At 43.7% G+C, this 23,086-nt stretch overlaps 1 protein-coding gene across 14 annotated transcripts in view; it reads left to right on the top strand.

Annotated features, from left to right (window-relative positions):
• The window catches only part of PTPRK (protein tyrosine phosphatase receptor type K), a 1,613,435-nt gene that overhangs the window by 745,309 nt on the left and 845,040 nt on the right, over positions 1–23,086 (top strand). For all 14 annotated transcript variants that reach the window (XM_078648913.1, XM_078648910.1, XM_078648911.1 and 11 more), the window contains one exon: positions 11,467–11,548. In XM_078648913.1, coding sequence (XP_078505039.1) covers positions 11,467–11,548 — 82 coding nt within the window. The remainder of the gene's footprint in view (positions 1–11,466; positions 11,549–23,086) is intronic.

Here is a 23,086-nt window from a genome sequence, read left to right as displayed (position 1 = left end):
ACAGCCTGGGATGCCAGGGGATTATGGCCCATTCTAGCTCCTTTGTAATAGTTACTGAAAAATAACTGTAACAATATATTTTTAAAACTCGACAACAGGCTTGACTTTCCCCCCAAAATGAATTCTCCAGAACCCTCAAAAGAATATCTGTACATTGATTCAAGTTCCTCAAAAGGCTCTTATCTGAAAGCAGTTATGCAAAAACTATGGAAGAAGTTAGACATTTACAGTTTAATATTTGTAGAACAGAAGGAAATCAATGTACCCATTAACTGAAAGCGCTTAAATCCTCAAGACGTGCTGTGGCACCTTCGATATAATGGCTCAGTGAGTTAAGCGTGCACTCTGTTGACATCTGTTCCAAGCTGCAGATCACAATCTTGAATTCCAGCAGGCGTAGCTCAGCCTTGTATCCTTCCTAGGTTAATAAAATGACTGTCATTACCTCCAATGTACCTTCTTTAAAGTTTAAATCTGACGCGGTATAGCTTGAAATCGAACATGTGAGTGACAACTGCACGGCTGAGCATCGAGCGTTTAATTATAACTGCAATACCTATTTCATGAGATATGTTCCCTCTTACTTGGTTGTAAACTGGAGACAGCAATGTCTCTATATTCCAATTTCGTAAAAGTGTACTTTCGAGAAAAAATTGTTGGTAAACATCACCACGAACTCTGTGTTTTTAATTCTAGTAATGGCACGCTTTTTTATTCCAGTAATGCATCATAATAATGTCACTCTTGAATGCGTTCCTCATTTCTTTGAATATAAAGATGCGATGGAAATAAAAGATCGTAAGTGCTACAATTGTTAAGAATAACTTTCGATTTTTATTTCAGAAGCAACACTTTGTTGCTTAGTGCCGACAGTGGTCTCCAAAACCCAGCTAAAGACCAAAGAGAGTTGGAGACGGGGTACTTTGGGGGCCTTACCTGCAGTCAGCATCTTCTTCCCACGGGAGGGTGAAGGGACAGAGGGAGGGAGCCGGGCAGAGAGAGCGAGCAGACTGGCAGTGGGAGAGACATGACAGTGTCTATAGGGGACGGACGAGAGTCATTAAGGATTTAGGTGAGGTCTAGGGACAAGAGAGGCCTGGAGAGAGAGAGAGAGAGGGAGGGGAGAGAACATACTGGCAGCGACAGAAGAGACTTGGCGTCTGCCTTCTGCTAGTGTACTGAGACATCCACAGCTGATCTTCTGCTTGGAAGGTGGGGGAGGGCTTCTAACGTGAGGAGGGAGGGGGAAAGCCAAAATCATAAAGGCCAGCCAGCACTTTGAAAACTCACCTACTTAAGTCTCTCCCGAGCAGCGCATTTGCGCTGACTCAGCGAGACCTAAAAACCATATGGGAACCAATATGATCGATACAATTAAAAGAACATCCAAACAAAATAGTAATATTTCATAACAGCAGCAATTGAAATTGGGAGAACAGGCAGGAAAATAATTCCTAATCACAGAGGAGGAGGAGTCAGGGTTGGGAGTACTAGGGCCAGATGATAAGGCAAGAATGGGAAAATGATTGTCAAGAGTTTCAAGACTAAAAATGGAGGAAGTAGAGGACTGTAGAGTTTTAACATGAGCTAGCCAGTCTTAGGGGAAAACATCAGTTTCAGGTTTCACCCTTGCTGTCTTGAAACCTTGTGAGATGACATGCCAGACAGTTTCCCGATTCCCTGAACACATAGCTGTCAGTAGGTCAGACCAGGTAGCTGAATCCCATTAGCTTTTGCACCTTTTTTTAACTGCTTTATAATTGGCCCTAGCAGATCAGATGTAGTTCGATAACCCTCCTTTGATGGCACTGAGGAGATGATTCTTTGCTGCTCTGCAGTCTCTATCAAATCATAGATGAACTATGATTACAGTGGAATTCTTATTTGAGTCAGGGGTCTCCAACCAGTAGCTTGTGAGCTACTGTAGCTCTCCAGCTACCTCTCAGTAGCTCCCCTGTGTACAGCCCAGCTTATTAAATTAGAAAGCCTTTGCTTGGTTGAATTAATATACTTATAACAAAATTGAGAATATACAACAATTATCTCTCAATTGGTTTCATTGAACATAAGTAGCTCTCAGTACAGCAAAGTTTGGAGACCCGTGGAGTACGGTTTAGTGAAGAACCTATATCTTAACTCCTCAAACCATTTAGAATGGACTTCCATTACCCGATCAGGGGCAATACGGGATCGGCTTGTAGAAGCTGAAATGGAAATAATTAGGAATAATACAAATAACACAAGTCTCTGTCAGCACAACTGTTAGCAAGACTTATTGGGGAACAACAAATAATGCAAAAGTACGTGCAGCACGGAGGCAGACAATATAGATACTGAATGCCCAAAGATGTGACGTTGGTAACAACTTTTGTAGACCAAAACCACAAAGGATGCGGCATCATCACATACTTAGCACAAATTAAGCCCTATCTATTTTACCAATTAGCAAAGGCCTAGATTGTGCTACACCTTTTAAGGTCCGAAATATACTGTTGCTAACCACGTGTCCCAAGTGGGCAGCTATGGGGACTTTCCACTGTAATGTAATCTATCAACGTTGGTACCTTCCCAGTTAATTATTGCAACATAATAGAAAGGACCAGACATATTGCAAAATGTGCTATGCTGAAATGTCTGTGTCTACGTGAGCATCTTCCCTGTCGCGTATTGTTCTTGATCAAACCTTGTGTTACAAAAGCTGTGTCTCTGCGGCAAATGGAAGAGTACAAGCATTTTGTGCACTGCTTTTTATGCCAACTTAGCAGGGCCTAAAAGCTTACAGCATTTGGTATCATACAAGAAAGATGGCTTCTACAGGCTAATAAAAGCAAAGTAGAAGCCAGGTCCTGATGTAAATCGGCGGAAGAATTCAGTTTTTTTGCGACAGTCTCCAATCTTACCGTCCTTTATTATTACTGATATATCAACACAGGGCAGTCGAGGGGCCCTTTTCGCTTATCTAACATGTCAAAGCATAAGAGCGAGAGGGAAATGATCGCTCTCCGCCCTAGGTATGACCTCCATGTTTACAATATGTACCCAGAATCGGAGGTCCGCAAGGAAATAATACAACCCTGGCTAAAATGTCTTTTAAAAGTTGGGTGCCCCTCTTAGTCAGATTTCGTCCTACTATTGCCGGCCCTCAGATTGCAATATATACAAAGATCCAAAACCTTAGAGATGGGCTTTACTCAAGGGCCCTCAATCTGTGGGATACCCGAGTTGATCTTCGTCTATGGTTATTTCCCTTTGGAGAGTGATGGGTTTAAAACGTGTTGAAGTCTCCGGCTACAATTATTACTACCCCCGCTTGGAATTTGAATTATGTCACTCAGTTGGTTTAGAACAGGTGACTCTACTGACTTAACGCTCCTCCTGTAAACATTAAAAAGCTGTAGAGTTACATTTTCCTGGAGGGCAACATCGAGGCCAAATAGAGCTGGTGAGTCGATTGGTAATTGTTTAACGTGGTGTCCCAAGATGAGCCTAACCCATGCCGTTAACACATCTGAGGGTCTACCTAATTTAGGCTTACGAGCAGATACTTGGAATGGATTGTACCCAGTTTGTCTATGGGTAGGGACAAAATCCCAGGTCTCTTGAAACATGATAATATAAGCTGAGGTGAAAAAAATCCCTCAGTCGCACTGAGTGAGCTTACTCCCCAGGCCTGCAATATTCAAAAATATTATACTGATTCCATTAGAGGGAGAGCCCTTGGGGGAAACCTGCACGTACTGAGAATTAAATAGTTGATCACTGCGTATAGGGAAACATGTAGATGTGGAGTCTGCACTCAGAGCTGCTCACAGACAACACTATCAATTGTTAGTCTTAAGTGGGTAATCCAGTCAGTCCACACAAGAGAGGAGAGAGGTGGTTGAAGGAAGCTTCTCACTTTGCGGTAGGTGTAGCCTCTTTCTGAAGTGGATCGTGAGTTACTGGGGATGAGGTTCGTGCCTGTAAAGACAATAATCCATTCACAATAGCATATGAGAGAACTGTAATCTAATGCTGTTAAAGGAGTCTGAATGAGGAATTAGACTAGCCCTGGTTAGATTAGAATGAATGACACTCTATCAATTCTTCACTTCTCGTGTCCAGGGCGTCACTTTATTAATCAAAGAGGCTTCATCTTCTTTAGCACACAAGGGCAACTTTGGAACACCTGTCATATACAGCATTGTGGTGGTATAAGAAAAAGCATTAGGATTAGTATTAGACAATAAGCAATTGGAAAGGTGAGCTTCAGCTGAAGCTTTACAACATTTGGGAATGGACCTAATTGTGAAAGTGGCTCGGCAGAATTATTCAAAGTGGCCCTCATTCCTTCTAAACAGGGGCACTGCGCATTAAGTATTTGCAGTGCCACTACGGGAACCTCCTTGCAAACTAAACATGGGCTGGGTGGGCTCCGGTCTATGAGTCATGGCTCCAGGATACATATTGTATTGTATTGTAATTCCATTTGTATAGCGCTTACTACCCCTGATGAGGCGTTGAAGCACTTTTTCGGCGAGCAGCACGCAACTCCGGTACCCATAGAGGATTAGTGTTGAATTAGTATAGTGAAACATGCAAGTACATTTTAAGTGGTGGATATGTTAGTCAGTTTTTTGTATTTGGAAGTATAGCAGAAGGAAAGAAGGTTTGTATTTACATATCGCTTCTATCCCCTGATGGGGTGTTGAAGCGTTTTTTTTTCCACGAGTAGCACGCTACTCCGGAAACCCATAACGGATAAGTGGTGAATTAGTATGGTGAAATATGAAGGAAATTTGAGTGGTGGATATTAATCGGTTATTTGGAGTGAGAAGGATAGCTGAGGTATAGAAGGGAAAAAAAGGTTTGCATTCATAGAGTGCCTGTTAAACATAATGTGGTGTTCAAGCGCTTTTCTGGCGAGTAGCAGGCTACTCCGGAACCCAGAAAGGATTAGTGTTGAAAATTAGTATTGTGAAATATGAAGTAATTTGAGTATTGGACATGTTAGTCAGTTATTTGGATTGAGAAGGGTTGGGGAGGGGTAAAAAAAAAGGAAAAAAGGTTTGCATTTATATAGCGCTTGTAACCCTGATGAGGTGTTGAAACGCTTTGTTGGCAAGTAGCACGCTACTCTGGAACCCATAAAGGATTCGTGGTGAATTAGTATAGTGGAATATGGAATTAGAGAATGGAACATGCTAGTCTGTTATTTTGATTGAAAAGGATAGTGGAGGGATAGAAGAGTGAAGGATTTCTATGTTTAGGTCATAGAAGTAGGAGGCTCCTTTTGGATGAGTAAAAAGGGTTTTTGGAGGGGAAGAGTCAGAGGGAAGAATTTAGAAAGGTTTGTTTTGGGGGATCGGTATAGTAAAAGAGGTGTCAGATGATGCAAGGAGGGGTAGAGTAGGAGAGAGTCAAGAGAGGTATTTTTATGGTCGATCCAAGAGGGGCACTTTAACCACAATAGGGTGAGGAACTGTTGGTGTAATGAACAAATCAGAATGAGGTAGTGGCCCCGCTTATATGCAAGTGTAAAAATTTAAATCCAGTATTTGTAAACCGCACAGCTACCCGTAGGCATCCCGGCGCTGGAGACCGTTGGGAAGATTAAGCGAGCTATTGCCCAGGGTCACATGGTGCTGGGCAGACCCCTGCCACCAGTGCCATGGATCAAACTGTGATCCCCAGCGTCCAGCTGCAGTCGTCCAGGCCGCTGCGCCACACCTCTTCCCATATAAATCCTTAGGACCGTCAACTTGCCTGGTCGGTGGGAACACATGGTACTGAACTTTCGGTGAGGAGTCTAGCTCTTAACGTATGGCCTTGGCCTCAGCCCTCAAAGAATTGATAACTACCCATAGTTCGTTGATTTGAGGTTAGTGGCCTCCTCTACATCTAGCCATTGAGTAGGATTGGCAGGTACTTCAGTCGCTTAGGGGCATATCACTGGGCGCAAAAACAGAATAACTATTAGAGCATACAACTACAGGTTCTAATGCGGCCGTAGATTCAGGTTGATTAGAAGGGGTATATAACAAGGACCTGACATTGGTGGATTCTCCCTGGGCAATTCTTGCTCGACTGATTGCCATAGGAGGAGGTATTATGCGCTTTCCAACTTTTTTAAACACAGGTGCCAATGCCATAGCAAGCGCGTAATTGGCCCTAATGCAAGACTAACATGGGTTCCTCCCCACCGCCCCTGTTTTGACTTTAAATGAAAAAAATAGCCGTTCATTAGGGTGATCTGGAGTCCGGTGTCTCTGCGCCTACTTTACGGAGCTAGATATATATATCCAAGTCACCATAATACTGCTTTTCTACAATTGAAACAGGCCAAAAAGGCTCTGAAAACTGCCTCAGATACTGATCACATTGGTGGCCCTGTAAGTGCTTTCTTTCCCGTCCGATAGGTTGTTAGCGTTGCCCCTCTTCATGTCCTCCCTCTCGCCTCACCAGCAATAAAAAAACAAGCATTTGCAATGCAATAGGTCTCGCATTATGAAAGTTTGAGCTATTGGTCTTGTAAATGACAATTTTTTTTATTTATGTGTTGGTTTTGAAAATAGTTAAATTAATAGCTTTTTCATTTACAATGCCAATAGTTATAACTTTCGCGAATGTGACACCTATAGCATTTGTAATGCAACATGTTTTGTATTTACGTGACTTAGATGTATTGATATTATAAATTACAATGACTTTTAATTTTTTTAAATAATTAATACTTAAATAAGTGTTTTTAATTTATAATGGCAATAGCTTAAACTTTTGTAAATACCTTTTGTGAAGATTATGTGCAGTATATTTTATTGTGATGAAAATCCAAGAACAGAAGTGAAATATTAACATCTTTTTGTGACATTTGTAATAAAGCTTGAAACATTGAGAGAACATATTTGAACCAGTTGTTGTTGAATGGTTGCGCGAGTTCTCGCAGTTGGTAAAAGACTTTAGAAAAGCGGTAACGCTGCTCGAACTGGATGAAAGCACGTTATTCTTACTTTCACCATCTGAGCTAAAGCTGAAACTAAAAAGCTCGTCTTGGGAACTCTGTTATAAGTCGGATATACTTGCCCAACCTAGACAAAAAGAAAGGGAAGCCCTGGTAAAATCATTTACCCCAAAATTAGCCCAACAATATCTTATTTGGAATATTCCCCACGGTGTCCGTAGACTATGGTACCTTTTAAGACATAATTTGCTTCCACTCAATATACTTCTAGCAAAATGGTATGGGGTATCTCCGCTATGCAATTTTTGTAATAAGGCTGTACAGGATCGTAATCATGTCTTGTTTATTTGTCCTGTATTACGCCCATTGCGCCAAAAACGGTTAAAACCAATTTGTTTACAATTGGGAATTGTAAATGTAACAATGTTCTTCCATGCACTTTATTGCCCCCCAAATGAAATGTTTTGTTCCAGAATTTTTAAATTTTTTAAAGGGATTTTAGATATTTATTAATGAAGTACAGGGAGATGTTGATGATTGCTTTACTCACAGATAAGTAGTGTCTCTTTTCTTTTTGCTTTATAGTGTCGTTTATTCATTATTTGTATGTATATTTGTGTGTATAATTTTATGTGGCCCTCAATGAGAGCCAAAACATAATAAACTTTTTGAACTTTGAACTTTTTTGAACTTTGAATGGTTGCGCAGATTGATGCTGGGGTGGCGCTGAGGGGTGCTGTGGTGGTGCTGAGTGGTGCTGCGGTGATGCTGAGTGGTGCTGCTGAGTGATGCTGGGGTGGTGCTGAGTGGTGGTGCTGAGTGGTGGTGCTGAGTGGTGGTGCTGAGTGGTGGTGCTGAGTGGTGGTGCTGAGTGGTGGTGCTGAGTGGTGGTGCTGAGTGGTGGTGCTGAGTGGTGGTGCTGAGTGGTGGTGCTGAGTGGTGGTGCTGAGTGGTGGTGCTGAGTGGTGGTGCTGAGTGGTGGTGCTGAGTGGTGGTGCTGAGTGGTGGTGCTGAGTGGTGGTGCTGAGTGGTGGTGCTGAGTGGTGGTGCTGAGTGGTGGTGCTGAGTGGTGGTGCTGAGTGATAATGTGGTGGTGCTGAGGGGGTGAGAGGGTAAGGGTGAGGGAGTGTGAGGGTGAGGGGGTGTGAGGTTGAGGGGGAGGGGGTGTGAGGGTGAGGGGGTGTGAGGGTGTGAGGTTGAGGGGGAGGGGGTGTGAGGGTGAGGGGGTGTGAGGGTGTGAGGTTGAGGGGGAGGGGGTGTGAGGGTGAGGGGGTGTGAGGGTGTGAGGTTGAGGGGGAGGGGGTGTGAGGGTGTGAGGTTGAGGGGGAGGGGGTGTGAGGGTGAGGGGGTGTGAGGGTGTGAGGTTGAGGGGGAGGGGGTGTGAGGGTGAGGGGGTGTGAGGTTGAGGGGGAGGGGGTGTGAGGGTGAAGGGGTGTGAGGTTGAGGGGGAGGGGGTGTGAGGGTGAGGGGTGTGAGGTTGAGGGGGAGGGGGTGTGAGGGTGAGGGGGTGTGAGGGTGAGGGGGAGGGGGTGTGAGGGTGAGGGGGTGTGAGGTTGAGGGGGAGGGGGTGTGAGGTTGAGGGGGAGGGGGTGTGAGGTTGAGGGGGAGGGGGTGTGAGAGTGGGGTGTGTGAGAGTGGGGTGTGTGGGTGAGTGGGGAGGTGTGGGTGAGTGGGGGGGTGTGGGGGAGTGAGGGTGAGTGAGGTGTGGGTGAGGGGGTGAGGGTGAGGAGGTGTGGGGGTGTGGGTGAGGGGGTGAGGAGGTGTGAGGGGGTGTGAGGGTGAGTGAGGAGGTGTGGGGGTGTGAGGGTGAGGGTGTGAGGGTGAGTGTGTGAGGGTGAGTGAGGGGGTGTGAGGGTGAGGGTCATAGAACAATCTCCACTGCAGCATTGTACATATCAATTCATAATAGTGCCTGGCAATGGTCATCCTACACCCATGATGGAGAAGGAAATGGAGCATCCAGTATGTAGAAGAAAATAGAGCAGAAACCAGAGAAAGAAAGTGACTGGCTCTCCTTGGAAAGAATGAACGCGGGAGATGAGGCGAATACGTCACAATGTTAGAAGACATAAAACCACCCAGTCACAAGTCAAGTCAAGGGTTGCACTTTCGCGCCAATATTCCAGAATGCACACGAAACACTGCCACCAATATTTCTCATAGCGACACCTCATAGCCGCCTGGCATAGAAATCAAATATAAAAGTCAGTTGTCTCTGCGAGGTCACCAGTGGTACAAGCTGCACGCTTACTAGCGCATCGCTTTACAGAGGACCGATGCCGGTACACTTCAAAGCGCGCCATTTTACAGAGGCTTACCACATCATAGCACCGGAGGCCCATGTAGTGAAGTTCTCCCTCTCCACTCACCGCACACTACCAGCCGCGCAGTTAGTACAGCAGCCAGAGCGGGCACGCACTGCCTGTAGAAGTTTACTGCAGTGACCGTTGCTAACACAGCACTCCCAGTTCTTAACTGCCGAGCAGATCCCGGGTTGGCGCCATGTTGCGCTGCATCGTAGCCTCCGGCAATGTCCACACTGACAAGTTCACAGCCTCCTCCGCTCCAACTTCGTGCTTGGTGCGCACACTTCAAACACCTTTTCTTCCGACGTACATTGCTGTCAGGATCCGCCAATTTAGCATCTGCAAACACCGCTATTTTGCCGATTATTGTGCCTGACCAGTAGAGCTGTCCTAGCATGCAAAACGAAGCACTTTTATTTCAATTAACTGCCAGGAAGGTTATTTCCGACGTTTGATGACAGGGAGCAGCAGGAGGTGTCTTGAACCCTGCTCCGGGGCTGCCTGGGGGGCAGGTCACCTGCCCTCGGGGTCGCGCGCGCGCTCCCTCGGCCTGTGTGAAGTTTAAGAACAATACCACACCCATAACTGTGCAAACACTTCTTACATACATAGGAAATAGCAAATGTACACAGCACATACACAGGCTGCGTTAGAGGCCAACACCAGAGTCCCTGAAACCGGAGCAGACCAGGCCCTCCAGCAAAACTAACCCTAAACATGCCGCATGCTCCACTAAGAACAGCAGGGGACAGCCAGAGCGAGGCGTGGCACGCAAAAGGAACCCTGAATATGCCACACATGCCACTTAGAACAGCGCGAGCGAGGCCTGACACGCAAATCGGATTTCCGGGCGGTAGAAAGGAGAGGCGTGAAATGCACGAACTGCCTGGAAGGGACGGAGAACAACGGAGCGGGCTGTGGAGTCTGGACACAGGGAAGAAAGACGAGAGCTTGAGCCGGAGGTGAGAGGGACGGAGTGGGATACAGGGAGGAAGGACGAGAGCTTGAGCCGGAGGTGAGAGGGACGGAGGGGGATACAGGGAGGAAGGACGAGAGCTTGAGCCGGAGGTGAGAGGGACGGAGGGGGATACAGGCAATTGTGCAGTTATCAAGAGCAAACCAAATACAAGAAGTAGCAAATGGTACGTTACAAGACGAAAACAAGAGCACGCCTCAAGCTCGACAGCGAAAGCCCAGGCTCCACGGCGAAAGCGAAACTGACACCTCACACACAGCCAGCAGCGCGCTCCCGCGGTCAAAACTGAGACTGGAAAAGGGCACGTCCAACTCGTGTCTACATTCCCAGAAACGGGTGACAATAGTTGTCGAGCAGACAGCAATCAATGCTTCGCATTGATTGCACGTCTAGGCTCGACCTAAAAAGTGTTGTGATGTAGTCAACGCTGGCGTCATTACACTTTTTTATTTTTTTTATTTCAATTTCAACCTTACTGCAAAACAAGCGCACTGCTGTACAATGTAGCTAAAACGTTGACAAAGAGAATAGTGCTCACTTATGCAAACCTATTGGCCAGTTCTTCTTTGACCTAGTACTAAAAGTAATAAAGGGCTCCGAAAGCCATGATTGGTTTGTGTGACTTGTCACTGAAACAAAACAAGCGTATGAAATAAATGTTTGTCATTTTGAGAGGGCTAAAGCAAAATGTACCCAACAGTTGACCATTTTCTTACCTTATAGTTAAAAATCAAATATGTTTGGTAATATTTCACCTGATACTGGTAATTAAATCTATTTAGACTCGGGCATTTTCAAATAATTTGTTTTCCTTGACATTTGTGTGTGTATGTATGTATATATGTGTGGGTATATATATATATATTTTTTTTTAAGTTTGTGACCACAGCCCTCTGTCAGCAAACTGAACGGGCAAGCCATTGGACACACTGCAGCCTAATTAATGTGTGACGAAAATTAGGTAGGGAAGCCCTGATCTGCGCAAGCTAATAATTTTCATTACATCGACAATTTACCAAATGTTTTACAGTTGAGAACAAGATCTGAAATATGTGCCTGACGTAAATCAACGTGCAGAGGGAAAACACAAGGGTTCTTTATAGAATAAATGCTCTTCTCTTACTCCGAACCTTTCAGAAAGTTCAGCAAAATAATAAAAGGTAGCTTGTCTTGTATGCACAGGAATCGTACTGGGAGTTCTGCCGAAATGAGTGTTGTAAACATTTTTCCTTGCCTTTTGACAGGTAATATTTGAAGCTGAAGTCTCAGGTGGGAGAAGTGGCTACATTGCCATTGATGACATCCAGGTTCTTAGCTACCCTTGTGGTAAGAAATGATTAAGCGCTGTTTTCTGTCTCTTTTCTGGACGTGTTTGTCTACTAGATCAGAGTTCTGTTTTGGTAGCATGCTTTTTTGTGCCGTTTGGACGTTCTGTAAAATGTATTACCGCACGTGGGGAAAAATATTTTGTGTTTAAATATTAGGAGCTGGCGTTATTATTTTAATTGTTACTGTGAGACTTTATATTTGAAGAGAAACGTGGTTTTTATTTCAGTAATCATTTTTTTTTTTGCATCGTGGAATGCACGGCGGTCAGCTGGTTCCATGTCATTAAGGTGATTTTGATCGGATATTTCAGAATACAGTACTGATGACGAGTGGGGTTTGTAGAGCGCACAGCTGCTCCTATGAGTGTCCTGGCGCTAGTTGGGTGAAAAGTCATGTTTTCAGCTTCTCTTACAAAATCTGCTGTGAGCTCGCCAGCTGAAGAAGGTACAGGGAAGATGTTTCTACTCGGATGGATCAAGAAAGGAGAAAGAAGGCCCACTGGCCCTAGCCTGGAGAATTCTAGGGACCTTGGCTATGGCCCTGATCGAGAACCGGAGGTTTCTGGCTGGACAGTAGCAATGGATTCTGGAGCCGTATTCTGCATTGTGATTATTCGTGCACTGCCCAGGCATCTTTTAAAAGGTGCGCCGGGCGTAATCACTCACAATGCACCCTATTATGATGAATGCGCTGCCCTTTCAAGTGATAACACTGAGCAACTGCTCTGTGTTTTCACGGTGCAGGCGGCACCCGCCTGTACTTTTACAGGATAATAGAGATCCCCTTGCAGGCGGGTGCAGTCAGTGACTGCACCCACCTGCAAGGGGATGTCTGTTAAGTCCATGGGCCCCCTTTACTGCAGGCAGAGGGCTGCTGTCGGGAGGCGCACTGACAGTGCTCTACCTTGTAAATGATGCACTGTCAGTGCCCCTCCGCAGGGCTCCTTTGACTCTGTTTCCCTTCTGTAATATGGCGCTGGTGCAGAGTCAAAGGAATTCCCTCATTTGCACAGGGCAGGGCCCTATACAAATGAGAAACACCTTCTGTTGATAGTGCTGGCACTTTGAGCGCCCCAGTGCTATTTGTATTATAGAAGGAGATGCACAAGCGTCTGCGCCCCCTTCTAGAATACAAAAGTACCCCGGGGCGTGCTAAAGCGTGCGCAAACGCCCGTAGCTCCCTCAGGGCACTTATTGTAATATGGCAACAGGTGGACAAATAATTTGGGCCAATCTGCTCTAGAGCACGGTAAGTCGGCGCCAGACTCCTAAACAATATAAGTTTCCTTGTGGGGAGCCAGTGCACAGTATGAAGGTCACTGGAGAACCGAGTTCTTGGCAGGAGATCAGGTTGTAATTGTTCAACTGCATTTTGGACCACCTGTAATCTGGGAATGATGTAGTATGGTGGTCCAAGGCACAAAGCGTTGGCATAGTCCAAGCGAGAGGTAATAACGTCCTGAATCAGTTTTCCTGTATGGAACAGACAAGAACAGAAGCTTTTTGAGTGTGCAGAGGGGCCTGAAACAGTCGCCAACCACAGATCTAACTTGCCGCTGGAATGATAATCGGTTTTCGCATTTGACTCTTAGGTTCTTAACCACCTCGGTTTGAGAAGCAAGAAAAGGCACTCCCTCATGCCGACCAATTTGTATGTGCCGGTTTACCAAAGAAGAGTATTTCCATCTTGCCAGCATTACACATAAGCTGATTCTATTGCATCCAAGAGAACACTGCCACCAGGCATGACTTAATTAGTTTAGTGGCAATATCTTCCTTTATTAAAGGAAAATAATATTGGTGTATCATTTGCATACGATTTAATCTTGCCTTCAAGTGATTCGACCAGGAGGGCATAAGGGGTAAGATAGATATTAAAGTGGGACTATGTGCAGCACATTGAGGGACCACTATTGTTATAGCCTTATTGTTGGATGCAAAAGGGGGGGTGTGGTAAAAGCCTCTTGTTCTCTATTCACTATAAAGGAGTCCATCCTCTTTAATGTCAGCCCTAAACATACTGGAACGTGTAGTTTTACTGCTCACATTATATTTATGGACCAGTACTCTCCAGCATGCTTAATGCTAAGTCCAGGTGAGATTCGAAGGCTGCTTGTGAAATTTCAGAATTTTGTCTTCAGCAAAATTTTGTAAAACTTCTCAAAATTTCGCATTGCACAATTTCGCACAATATTTCTTTTAACCTATTGTGGCTGCGCAAACTGTTCCCTGGCTCCCCGCTGTTTGCCTGACACACGGACTGCTCTGGGACTCATGGAGGACCACAACATCCAGCAGCACTAGCGCGCGGACGCGCTATAAAGGCAATGCACGCGGCGCGCGATGCACTCTGGGACGTCCCCTGGCGAAGGGCGGGCTCATCCACACCCGTCGGAGCCCGGAAGAGGCTAGGGTGGGCCCCCCGCTAACATCAGCATAACGGTCAGGTACTGTTTTATTTTGGCAAAATTATGTCGAAAGAAGGGCCTTGGGGGGGACAAGAATATAGGAGGGGTAACTGCGACCCTGGACTCTTTTCTGATTAGAGCAGCAAGTGTTCTTACACCCGAAATAGTTAACTGAAAGGCGCCTTTCAATGGAGCTGCATCTCTTCCCTCTGGGGGTAACTCCTGATAGATCCAATGAACTTTTACAAGCCATGCAATCATCTCCAATATTCCTAACATCATCGGATCTTCCACCAGGCCAACAGGAGTCTAGGCCTTCCTCTTCACCTATTCAGGCCATACTAAGGAGGGAAGTAGAAAAATCCACCGTAAATATGCCCCTAAAGGAACTTGCTCCTAAACCACCGTCCAGGCGCACCAGAACAGGGGGTACTTTAAACTTGAAGCAAAAACTATCTATAAACACTCTGGTTACTAAACCAATAGGACCAGAAACTAGGGCGACAAAACCGAACATTATAACAGTATTTCCCCTAGAGGATAGCCCCTCATTACCCCAAGTTCCCCCAGATGAGTCCTTTTGGACCTTAGTAACCAAAAGGCTGGCGGCTATAAATAATCCTATTTTAACAAAATTGTCTCAAATTTAAAGTAGACAGGTAGATCTTGAGTCACAGAATTGCCTATTATTATCTAGAGCCCCAACTGTAGGAGACTCTATCCAGGAATTTCCTAGAGGGAACAATCCAACTCAACTGATTAAAGGTTTGGAACCATCTATAAGTAAATCAACGCCAATTCTACCGGCTGATAATATTTTGCCCCTCTCATTGCCGCGAATGGGGATACTCAAAACTCTCAAGAGAAGAGTGAAAGGGATTTATTGCGACAGGTACCATCATCCCGAGAGGATTCAAGAGGGCTTAAGCGAGTAAGAGGATCTTCTGAGATTTATATAGGAGCACCAGGTAACCAGTTGCACCAATCTCTTGATCTCCCACGAGCAGCAGCCCCACTGGTATTGGCGAACGTACCCCCTCTTTGAGAAAATCAGACTGAATCCACAAGACAGCTGATTGACATATGTCTTCATTGCCTAACCGCCAATCTCAAGGGTTCACAAATGAGGAATTATCAACTGTTGACTAAAATATTAATGGCAAGGAGAGTGGATTGGGTGGGTGGTACCAGAAAATCTTTTACTGGTGACTGTGTGGTTATTAATTTTAATAATCCGTATATGGGACCCTCTCTCTTAGATAACCTACACAGATTTTACCCAAGGATTTCGCAGATCATCCCCTTGTCACTGGATCATTTTTATAACCAAAGTGTTAAGCCACATGCGGATTACGGGAATAGTAGGATTCCAGTAGATATAGGCCAGAGAGTTAATGAAGGCTTCAATGCTAGTTTAGGGTTAAGGTTGCAGAACAGATTTACACTCCTCTCAGATTTGGAGTTGTGTGATTGACTAATTCCACCACTAGTACTATCGGGGAGTGAATATACTTCGGCTCCTCCGGTGTTAAAATCACAGGCGAAACTCCCAAACCCACCAGTTATAGAGAGGTCTAGCTTTGTAGAAATTCCCAATCCAAGTAGTCAGGAGAGGGATATGAGTACTGTACCTTCGCTGACTAGTGTAGAGGAAAGTGAGTACACCATGGGATCCTGGAATATAGCAGGAATAGCCTCCATGTGAGGACACAAGGATTGGCAAACACTGTGGCAATCATTGGAGATTATATTTTTTCAGGAGACTTGGGCCACGGAACAGTCTTCTTCCCCGGGATTCAAAGTTTTTATACCCCAGCAATTCCATCGACATCAGGGAGGGCAAAGGGGAGCTATTAAATCGTATTGCGAATACTACACCTTATCAACTTAGACCAGTTGACCCTACCAACAGCCACTTTCAACTTTTTGAAATGGCTAATAAAAAAAGGGATACCTGGTTATTTATTAACTTTTATAACAATGAGTAAGGGAGTAATATGAAGGCAGTTTTAGACAGACTAGTAGTGAAGTTAGAGAATTTTCATTTGACTAAAACTAGGGGTCGTGTAAACATTATATGGGCGGGGGATTTTATTATCCATCTATGTAAATATAATGGGACTATGGTATGTTGTCTGGAAGATCCTCATGGTAACCCTTTACGTCATTTTCAACACAATGAGTATGGCGAATCTCTAAATAGATTATTATGTAAATGGGACTCATCGGCTTTGCTAAAAGGAACAGTGGCACACAGGGGTACTCAGTTTTCCTGTTACAGTGATCACGCCATCCTATATATTTAATTAAGTATTTTGTTTAAATCAAAAGTCCAACATCAGAAAATGGAGGACGTGTCCCTGTCCAGGAAAAATGGATACTAATTGAAATGGTCGCAGGCCCAAAAGCTAAACCTGGTCCCTGAAATTTTAGCCCAAACCAAAAATGAAATTATATCATGTCTGGAAGAGAACCCCCCGCCAACACTATTGGTGACTCAGTTTACGGCTCTACTGATGAAATTAATAGAAGCACTCACTCGCACAAAGGCACTGTCTAACATCCCAACCATTCGTTGGTTTGATCCTGCTTGCTCGCATAAATATATCACCTAGAGATTCTATAAAGATACGAGCACTGCTTATTGATTATAAGAAAGCAAGAGTGAAAAGAGAGAAAGACTTAAGGAAACAGGTGTGGGAGGACCTTGAAATTGCAGCTATTTCAGGTTGTAGCAGGGATTTTTGGAAAATTGTGAATGCCCCCTAGTTTAAAGATTCCAATGATCCCACCCTGGATTCACATGTAAATGAAAATGCTTGGGTGGGACACTTTGAATTTTTTTTTTGTTCCAGCCCCGTCTTAATCTCATCACCTCCCAGCTCAATGATTGTAGCCCAGGGTGGGTTAATTTTCTCTATAGAAGAGGTTGGAAAGGGGCTGGTATAATGTGCCTCGGGAAAGGCTCCAGGGCCCGATGGCATACCAATCTATCTTTTCCAGGAGAACTACGATATGTGGGCCCCTTTATTAACTAATGTTTTTAATTCCATTTCAGATAGAGGGACCACCTTCATCCTGGAAACAGAGCGTAATAGTGTCAATTTACAAAAAGGGCAATAGGGGGTCCCCAATGAATTACCATTCAATTTCTCTCCTTGACACTACTGCCAAGCTCATGGGACGGCTCCTGTTAGCTAGATTACAAGTATGGGCTGAATATAACTGCGTTTTTATGAAGGCCCAATATGGTTTCCGGAAGGGCAGGGGGACGGTGGATCAATGCCTAAACCTCACTCTATCCATAGGAAAATACACCAAGGCAAAAACAAGGAAAATCTATATGCCCTTTATGGATTTGACCGCAGCCTTTGATTGCGTTTTGCATCAGAGGCTGTGGTCTAAGATGGAGGGGATGGGCATTGATCCACTGATATTAAGATTTATTTGACAGCTGTATGCCAATGCTACCACCTGTGTATGATACGGCAGGAATGGGGAGTGCATGCGCTCCTTCAAGATAGAAAAGGGAGTGAGACAAGGATTTGTACACGCCCTGTTTCTTTTCTCTATCTATACAAACGGGGTAGAGGCTGTCCTCTCTGCTACACCACAGGACTTGCCTAAATTCGATCATAGTCCCCTCCCGATATTTGCGTACGCCGATGATGCGGTATTAATGGCCAGAACCAGGAATAGCATTTCTATCTTTAATTACAGCTTACGCAACATTCATGGCTTCCCTAGATTTGAAGGTAAATGGAACTAAGTCCTTTATAATAATAGCAGGGATAGCTAGAGGAGAAAAACACCCCACTTTTAATTTGGCATCAACAAAGATCGAGGTGGTCAATTGCTTTTCATACTTAGGAGTACTCTTTGATAAACATCACTCTTGGTCTAACTTGGTGTCAGCAAGAGCCCAGAGTATGGAATGGAGTCTCCAAGGCATTAAAAGCTTCGCAAAGAAGCTAGGGGCGAGCCCACTAGATTCAGTTAAAAAGATCTATTCCGCAAAAACCAAGGCTGCCATAACTTACGGGGTGGGAGTCTGGGGGATGGTAAACGCTGAATATCTTCAGCAACTCGAAGACATTTTCTTTAAAAACCGGTTATCTCTACCCCATTTTCCTCCAATTACATATTTCATTTGGAACTGGAGTTACCATATCTGACTGATTGCATTAGACTGCACCACTTTGATTGTGGCTTTCGATCTGGCGGAGTTCTACTGTAGATCTGACTCAGTGCGTTATTAAGGACTGTTGTAAATTGGAACATTATAAGAAGATTGGTTGGTTAAATTATATGGAGACACAATTGACTGTATTAGGGTTAGGTGAATTGTATCAGGACCCTGAAAATTGTAAAAAGATTACAAACACAAGGCTAACTGAGCTATTATTGCAGAGAGCAAAGGGTGTCGGAAGGGGGGAAAATTGTACTTAAAGTTGTTCTATTGCCTATAATTTAGCCCCATCCAGAGTGGAGGAAGGTTTTTATTATCTTACGTCTATTAATAACTGCCAGCACAGATTTAATCTTTTACGGTTTCGAATTAATCTGATCCCTTTAATGTTAGGGTACCCGGAAAAAATATGCAAATGTTCAGATCTTCCACCTTGTCCATGTAATAATCATTCCTCAGTCAGACCTTCATTTAACATTATTCTGCAAGTTTTATATAGCAGAAAGGAAAAAGTGTATTTACCCAATTATGAGGTACCATAAATTTAAACAATCCAGGGTGGCCATGTATTTTTTAAAGACCTTGTGTGGCCCGTTTGTATGTTTTCCATAGCATTATTTTATGGTCTTGTATTAGAAGACGGAAGACCGGGGGTTTAGACTAACCAACAGAAATGAAGATAGAAGTGATTCACTTTTATAACACAGATTTTAATTTCTAGTAAGAGACTCATATTATTCATAGTATTTTAATACTTTTAATTGGGTTTTATAAAATGGACTATTATGAATCATAAGTTTGTCAAATCCTGCTTGATTGAACTCCACATTTCTAACTTTTTATATTTTGTCATATTGGGTGTAAATGAATTTGTACTTTTATGACTTGTGTAATCAAGCTCGAATAAAGTTGTGTTTGATTTGAACTGAACCTATTGTGTACCATGCGTAAATAAAGTCTCAAGATACCAGAGGGTCAGACTGGTACCTGCAAAAGTTTTTTGCTGAGTAATGACTTTTGCTCGAACCAGTACCCTGTGGGCATCAATTATCAAAGTGGAAAGCAGATTCAGACAAGAAGATTGTCTTGATTTCTCGTATCATAGAAACTGCTTAGAAAATGGCCGTAATAAATAAAAACCAAGCATAAAACCACAGAAAAGAGAAAGGGGGTGGTTCAAAGAATACCATGGAATTGTACAGAGAGAAGCAACCTACCTGTTAACGTTTGCTGTGCTTGCACTCCAGCATTTTAGTCCCATTTAATTCACCCAAAAGTACCTTAATGCGTACTCTGTTGCACTTATTTGTTTTGGTTTTATCTTTGTTTCCCTCTTATGTAATGTTACTGTATATTTCCACTTCTTTTTGCATTCCAAACTTGAAGATTAAATACAATGCAAACATTTAGCTTTACTACTGTCATCTCTAGGTACCATAAGGTTGCACCAAGTAAATATTTAAGGCACAGCTTTAAATGCCTACTGAATTAATAGTTGCCTTAATAGTAACTTGCGGTCTTTCCGGTGAAACGTATTTTTATATACCTAATTTTAACTTACTGTGTGCCTTAGTTGTCTTTATTATATTACACAGCAACACAGTCCCTGCAGTTGCCAGTTAGGTGCCCTGAAATCCTGCAGTTGTGGCATAAAATTTAAACAACACAATTCGCCAACTATGGGTGTTCCATACATTCATGTGTTTTAATCTTTCCCCGTCGAAAGTTTGGACGCCAGTGCTGATTTAAAATAGCAGCAAATAATATCAGCTTGCCTGAAATGCGGTAATCAGTGTTTATTCAGAAGCACATGTAGCATTGAAAAATCTAAACTTGAACTCACAAGATGAATGTGCCCTGAACTCCATCCCCCCACCTAAAGAGGTCACTATCATTCTGATTTCTGTCTCGCCTCTGCCTAAGAGCCCGGCTCTAAATTCAAAATAAATGACTTTTGCTCAGTATTTTGTTTATGCTCCCTGGCATCTTTTCTAACCTATTCGGCAGCCTCCCCCGCTGTTCATAATGAGGACATTCCAAAATGTCCTCATTATAACTCTTTCTAAGAAAGCCATGTGATGCCTGAGGACCCAAGATGCTTTTCCCAATGATCCACAGAGTGTAGTTGCTGCTCAAATCCTAGGCATAAAGATAAAGAGTATGAATATGACGTAAACTTTCTGCCCACTACCTTAGAGTCAGGAGTAGTAAACGCTATATTAATTAACCAAAGCACCCTTTAAGTATGTCTCTTTGCTGGGGAGGAGTCTTTGCGCAGTTCTCCCACTGAAACGTCTAAAACACATTGGCAAAGCCAATAGGTTTCGCCTATGCAAAATCCATTGGCATGGGCAATGTTTTTTGTTTTTTTGCATGTTGCCCAGCAGTTGAGCCTAATTGCAGCATGGCTTAAAATAAAAAAAGATAAAAGGTGCTATGATGCTGCCTGCGTCATAGTGCCGTTTTACATTTTTTACTTTAAGCCACGTTGCACAGAAGCTCAACTGCTGTGCAACATGAAAAAAAAAAAACACAATGAAAAAGACATTAACTATATTTTGCATAGGTGAAATCTATTGGCTTTGCCAATGCCTGTTGTCCTTATAAAGAGGACAATCTCTTCCGGTGTTTCATGCAGAGCACCAACGTGTTCTTTACCGCAGGGGGAGCAATTGAGCTACATTTGAGCAAACGTTTAACAAGGTAACTATTGTTTGCTGATGAAATGAGGTAACAACTATCATAAAACGGTAGTACATGTTTTTTTTTTAAAGGACAAAAAAGCAGTCAAAAACTCACTGCAAGTTTCTTGTGTTATGCATCAAGGATTTTTAATAGAGCTATATGGGGCTGGCTTGCTATTACTGATGGCAGTGATGCACTTGGAAGTAAGAAACTAGACAGCCTCCTTTCTCATATTGCTTAAGTGACAGAAAAATATAAATCAGCTTGGTGAGTAATCGAGCAAGAGCGCACATGTAGAGCCTCCAATTTTCAAATGTTATTCCAAGTAAACACATGTGAGAACATCTAAGAGATTGTTTTACGAGGAACTGCAGACACATGCTCTCTCAGTCCATGTGGAAAAGTGAATTAAAAAAAAAAGTACCTGCTGGCTAGTGAAAGGATACTGGCCACTGGAAGCAATACTTGGTCCAAGCTCCACAGCATGGATGAAGAATTGAAGAATTTGAAGAGTAGGAGGAAGCTGGAGACCAGGAGGAGCTGCTGACCAATAGGAAGCAAGGAAATGAGACCCACATGGGAGCCAGCCAGTGGTAAATAGAGGTAAGTAAAGGGCTGCTCTAGGCCACTTTAAGCATTTTAAAAGAAATACCTTAAATTTGCAATCAAAGCGCAAGCAAAACCTTAAAAGGTACAGAGAAGACCACATTTGGTCGCCTCTGTACTTAAAGTGCTTCAAAAAGTGACTTGCATAGAGGATTTGTCCACATCTTTTCAGCCTTTGGTCAAGGTCTTCAAAAAGACAGATAAATCTTTCAAGTCCTTCTTTAGCTGCAAAGCCAGTGGGGCAAAAATCTTGCTGAAATGACTGAAGTCATTATCTTGTCATCGGCAAAGGGATAAGCGGCCATCCCAGCTATGAAAACTCTATTTTTGGGGTCATCAAAGCCACTCAGTCTTCTAGGATCCAAAATTCTTTTTTTTTTTTTGGTTGCAGCCTACCAGACAGCACAGCTGTGACATGCGTAAGACATCTTGGGAAGTTTCATAAAGTTGACCTAGGAATGTATTCTTCCCTTTGCTTGCGATTGGCTTTGTGGTTTGTATCTCATGTTTTCTGGCTTTCCATTTGCTGGCTTTATTTGATTTAGGCTGTACAGCTCGAGTATGTACCTCCCCATTCCAAAGCCGTTTTTATAGTATTCTTCAACAAACTCATTGTAATAAACAGGCCTGTAAATCTTGTTCTTATTTCATCGCATTTGCCGGGCATGCAGATAACTAGGTCAAATGTCAAGCTGTGTCTTCGAGGGAGCCTGGTGTCTCTTTTTTTTTTTGGCTGACTCTGGTACATCTTGAGGACTGGGCTGGTTATCTGGGGAAGGTGATCCGAGTTCTCAGATCTCCACCAGAAACCCAACTCCACATCAGTTTGTTGAACCTGTGGGCTATTCCCAAGGCATTGAGAGCAATCCTGCCGACCATCAAGGGAAGCCTTGTGCAGTTTCTCACAGACAGTATCACTGTCATGTGGAATCTTTAAACCCCAGGCCGCTTGAGCTCAGCAGTGATGCCTAGAAGATAAGGAATGGCAGTTGCACCCCAAGGTGGCAGAGGGCACTTTCTAACAGTGGGTAGAATCCTGGCTGGATTTTTTCTGCTACCGTCAAAAACGCTCAGTGTATAATTTCTCGTGTTGGAGTGCCCAAGAACGCTTTCACTTTGATACACATTCAGCCTAGAGTGGAGCACAGGACTCCTGTAATTCTTTCTACATCTGTCTCTGCTGCCAGACTTTTCTGATGATCAGGAACAACTGGTCTATGTCATTCTAGTAGCGCTGGATTGGGCCATGAGTATGGGGTACTGAAAACTCTGGGTATGTGAGCATCTGTCCTCTGATAAGGCTACCACTACAGTAGGATTTGCTGTTGTAGCATCAGGGCACGCTTCTGTACCTGAACCTGTGCATGGGGTTTGAGTGGAAGAAGTTGACTTAAATCAACTACTGACATTGTGGATGTCATCCCATCATCCAGGGGACGTTCTTTGCTCCGCCTCACCCTTTAAAACAGGAGGACAGACTTCGACTGTATCCCAAAAGAGCACTATTGTTCTCGTTCCTACATTGAACAGACCAGAGAACATCGGATGGATGGTAAGCTCTTTGTCAGATTCTTAGGAGCTAAGAAAGGCAAGGCGATGCAAAGACATACCATCTTGAGGTCATCTGTATTAAGATCTGCTACAAATT

The sequence above is a fragment of the Lissotriton helveticus genome, chromosome 6 (assembly GCF_964261635.1).
Source record: "Lissotriton helveticus chromosome 6, aLisHel1.1, whole genome shotgun sequence".
In the NCBI taxonomy this organism is placed as follows: Eukaryota; Metazoa; Chordata; class Amphibia; order Caudata; family Salamandridae; genus Lissotriton; species Lissotriton helveticus.
The sequence above is the reverse complement of the archived record's forward strand: the minus strand, read 5'-3'. Positions and strand labels throughout refer to the sequence as shown.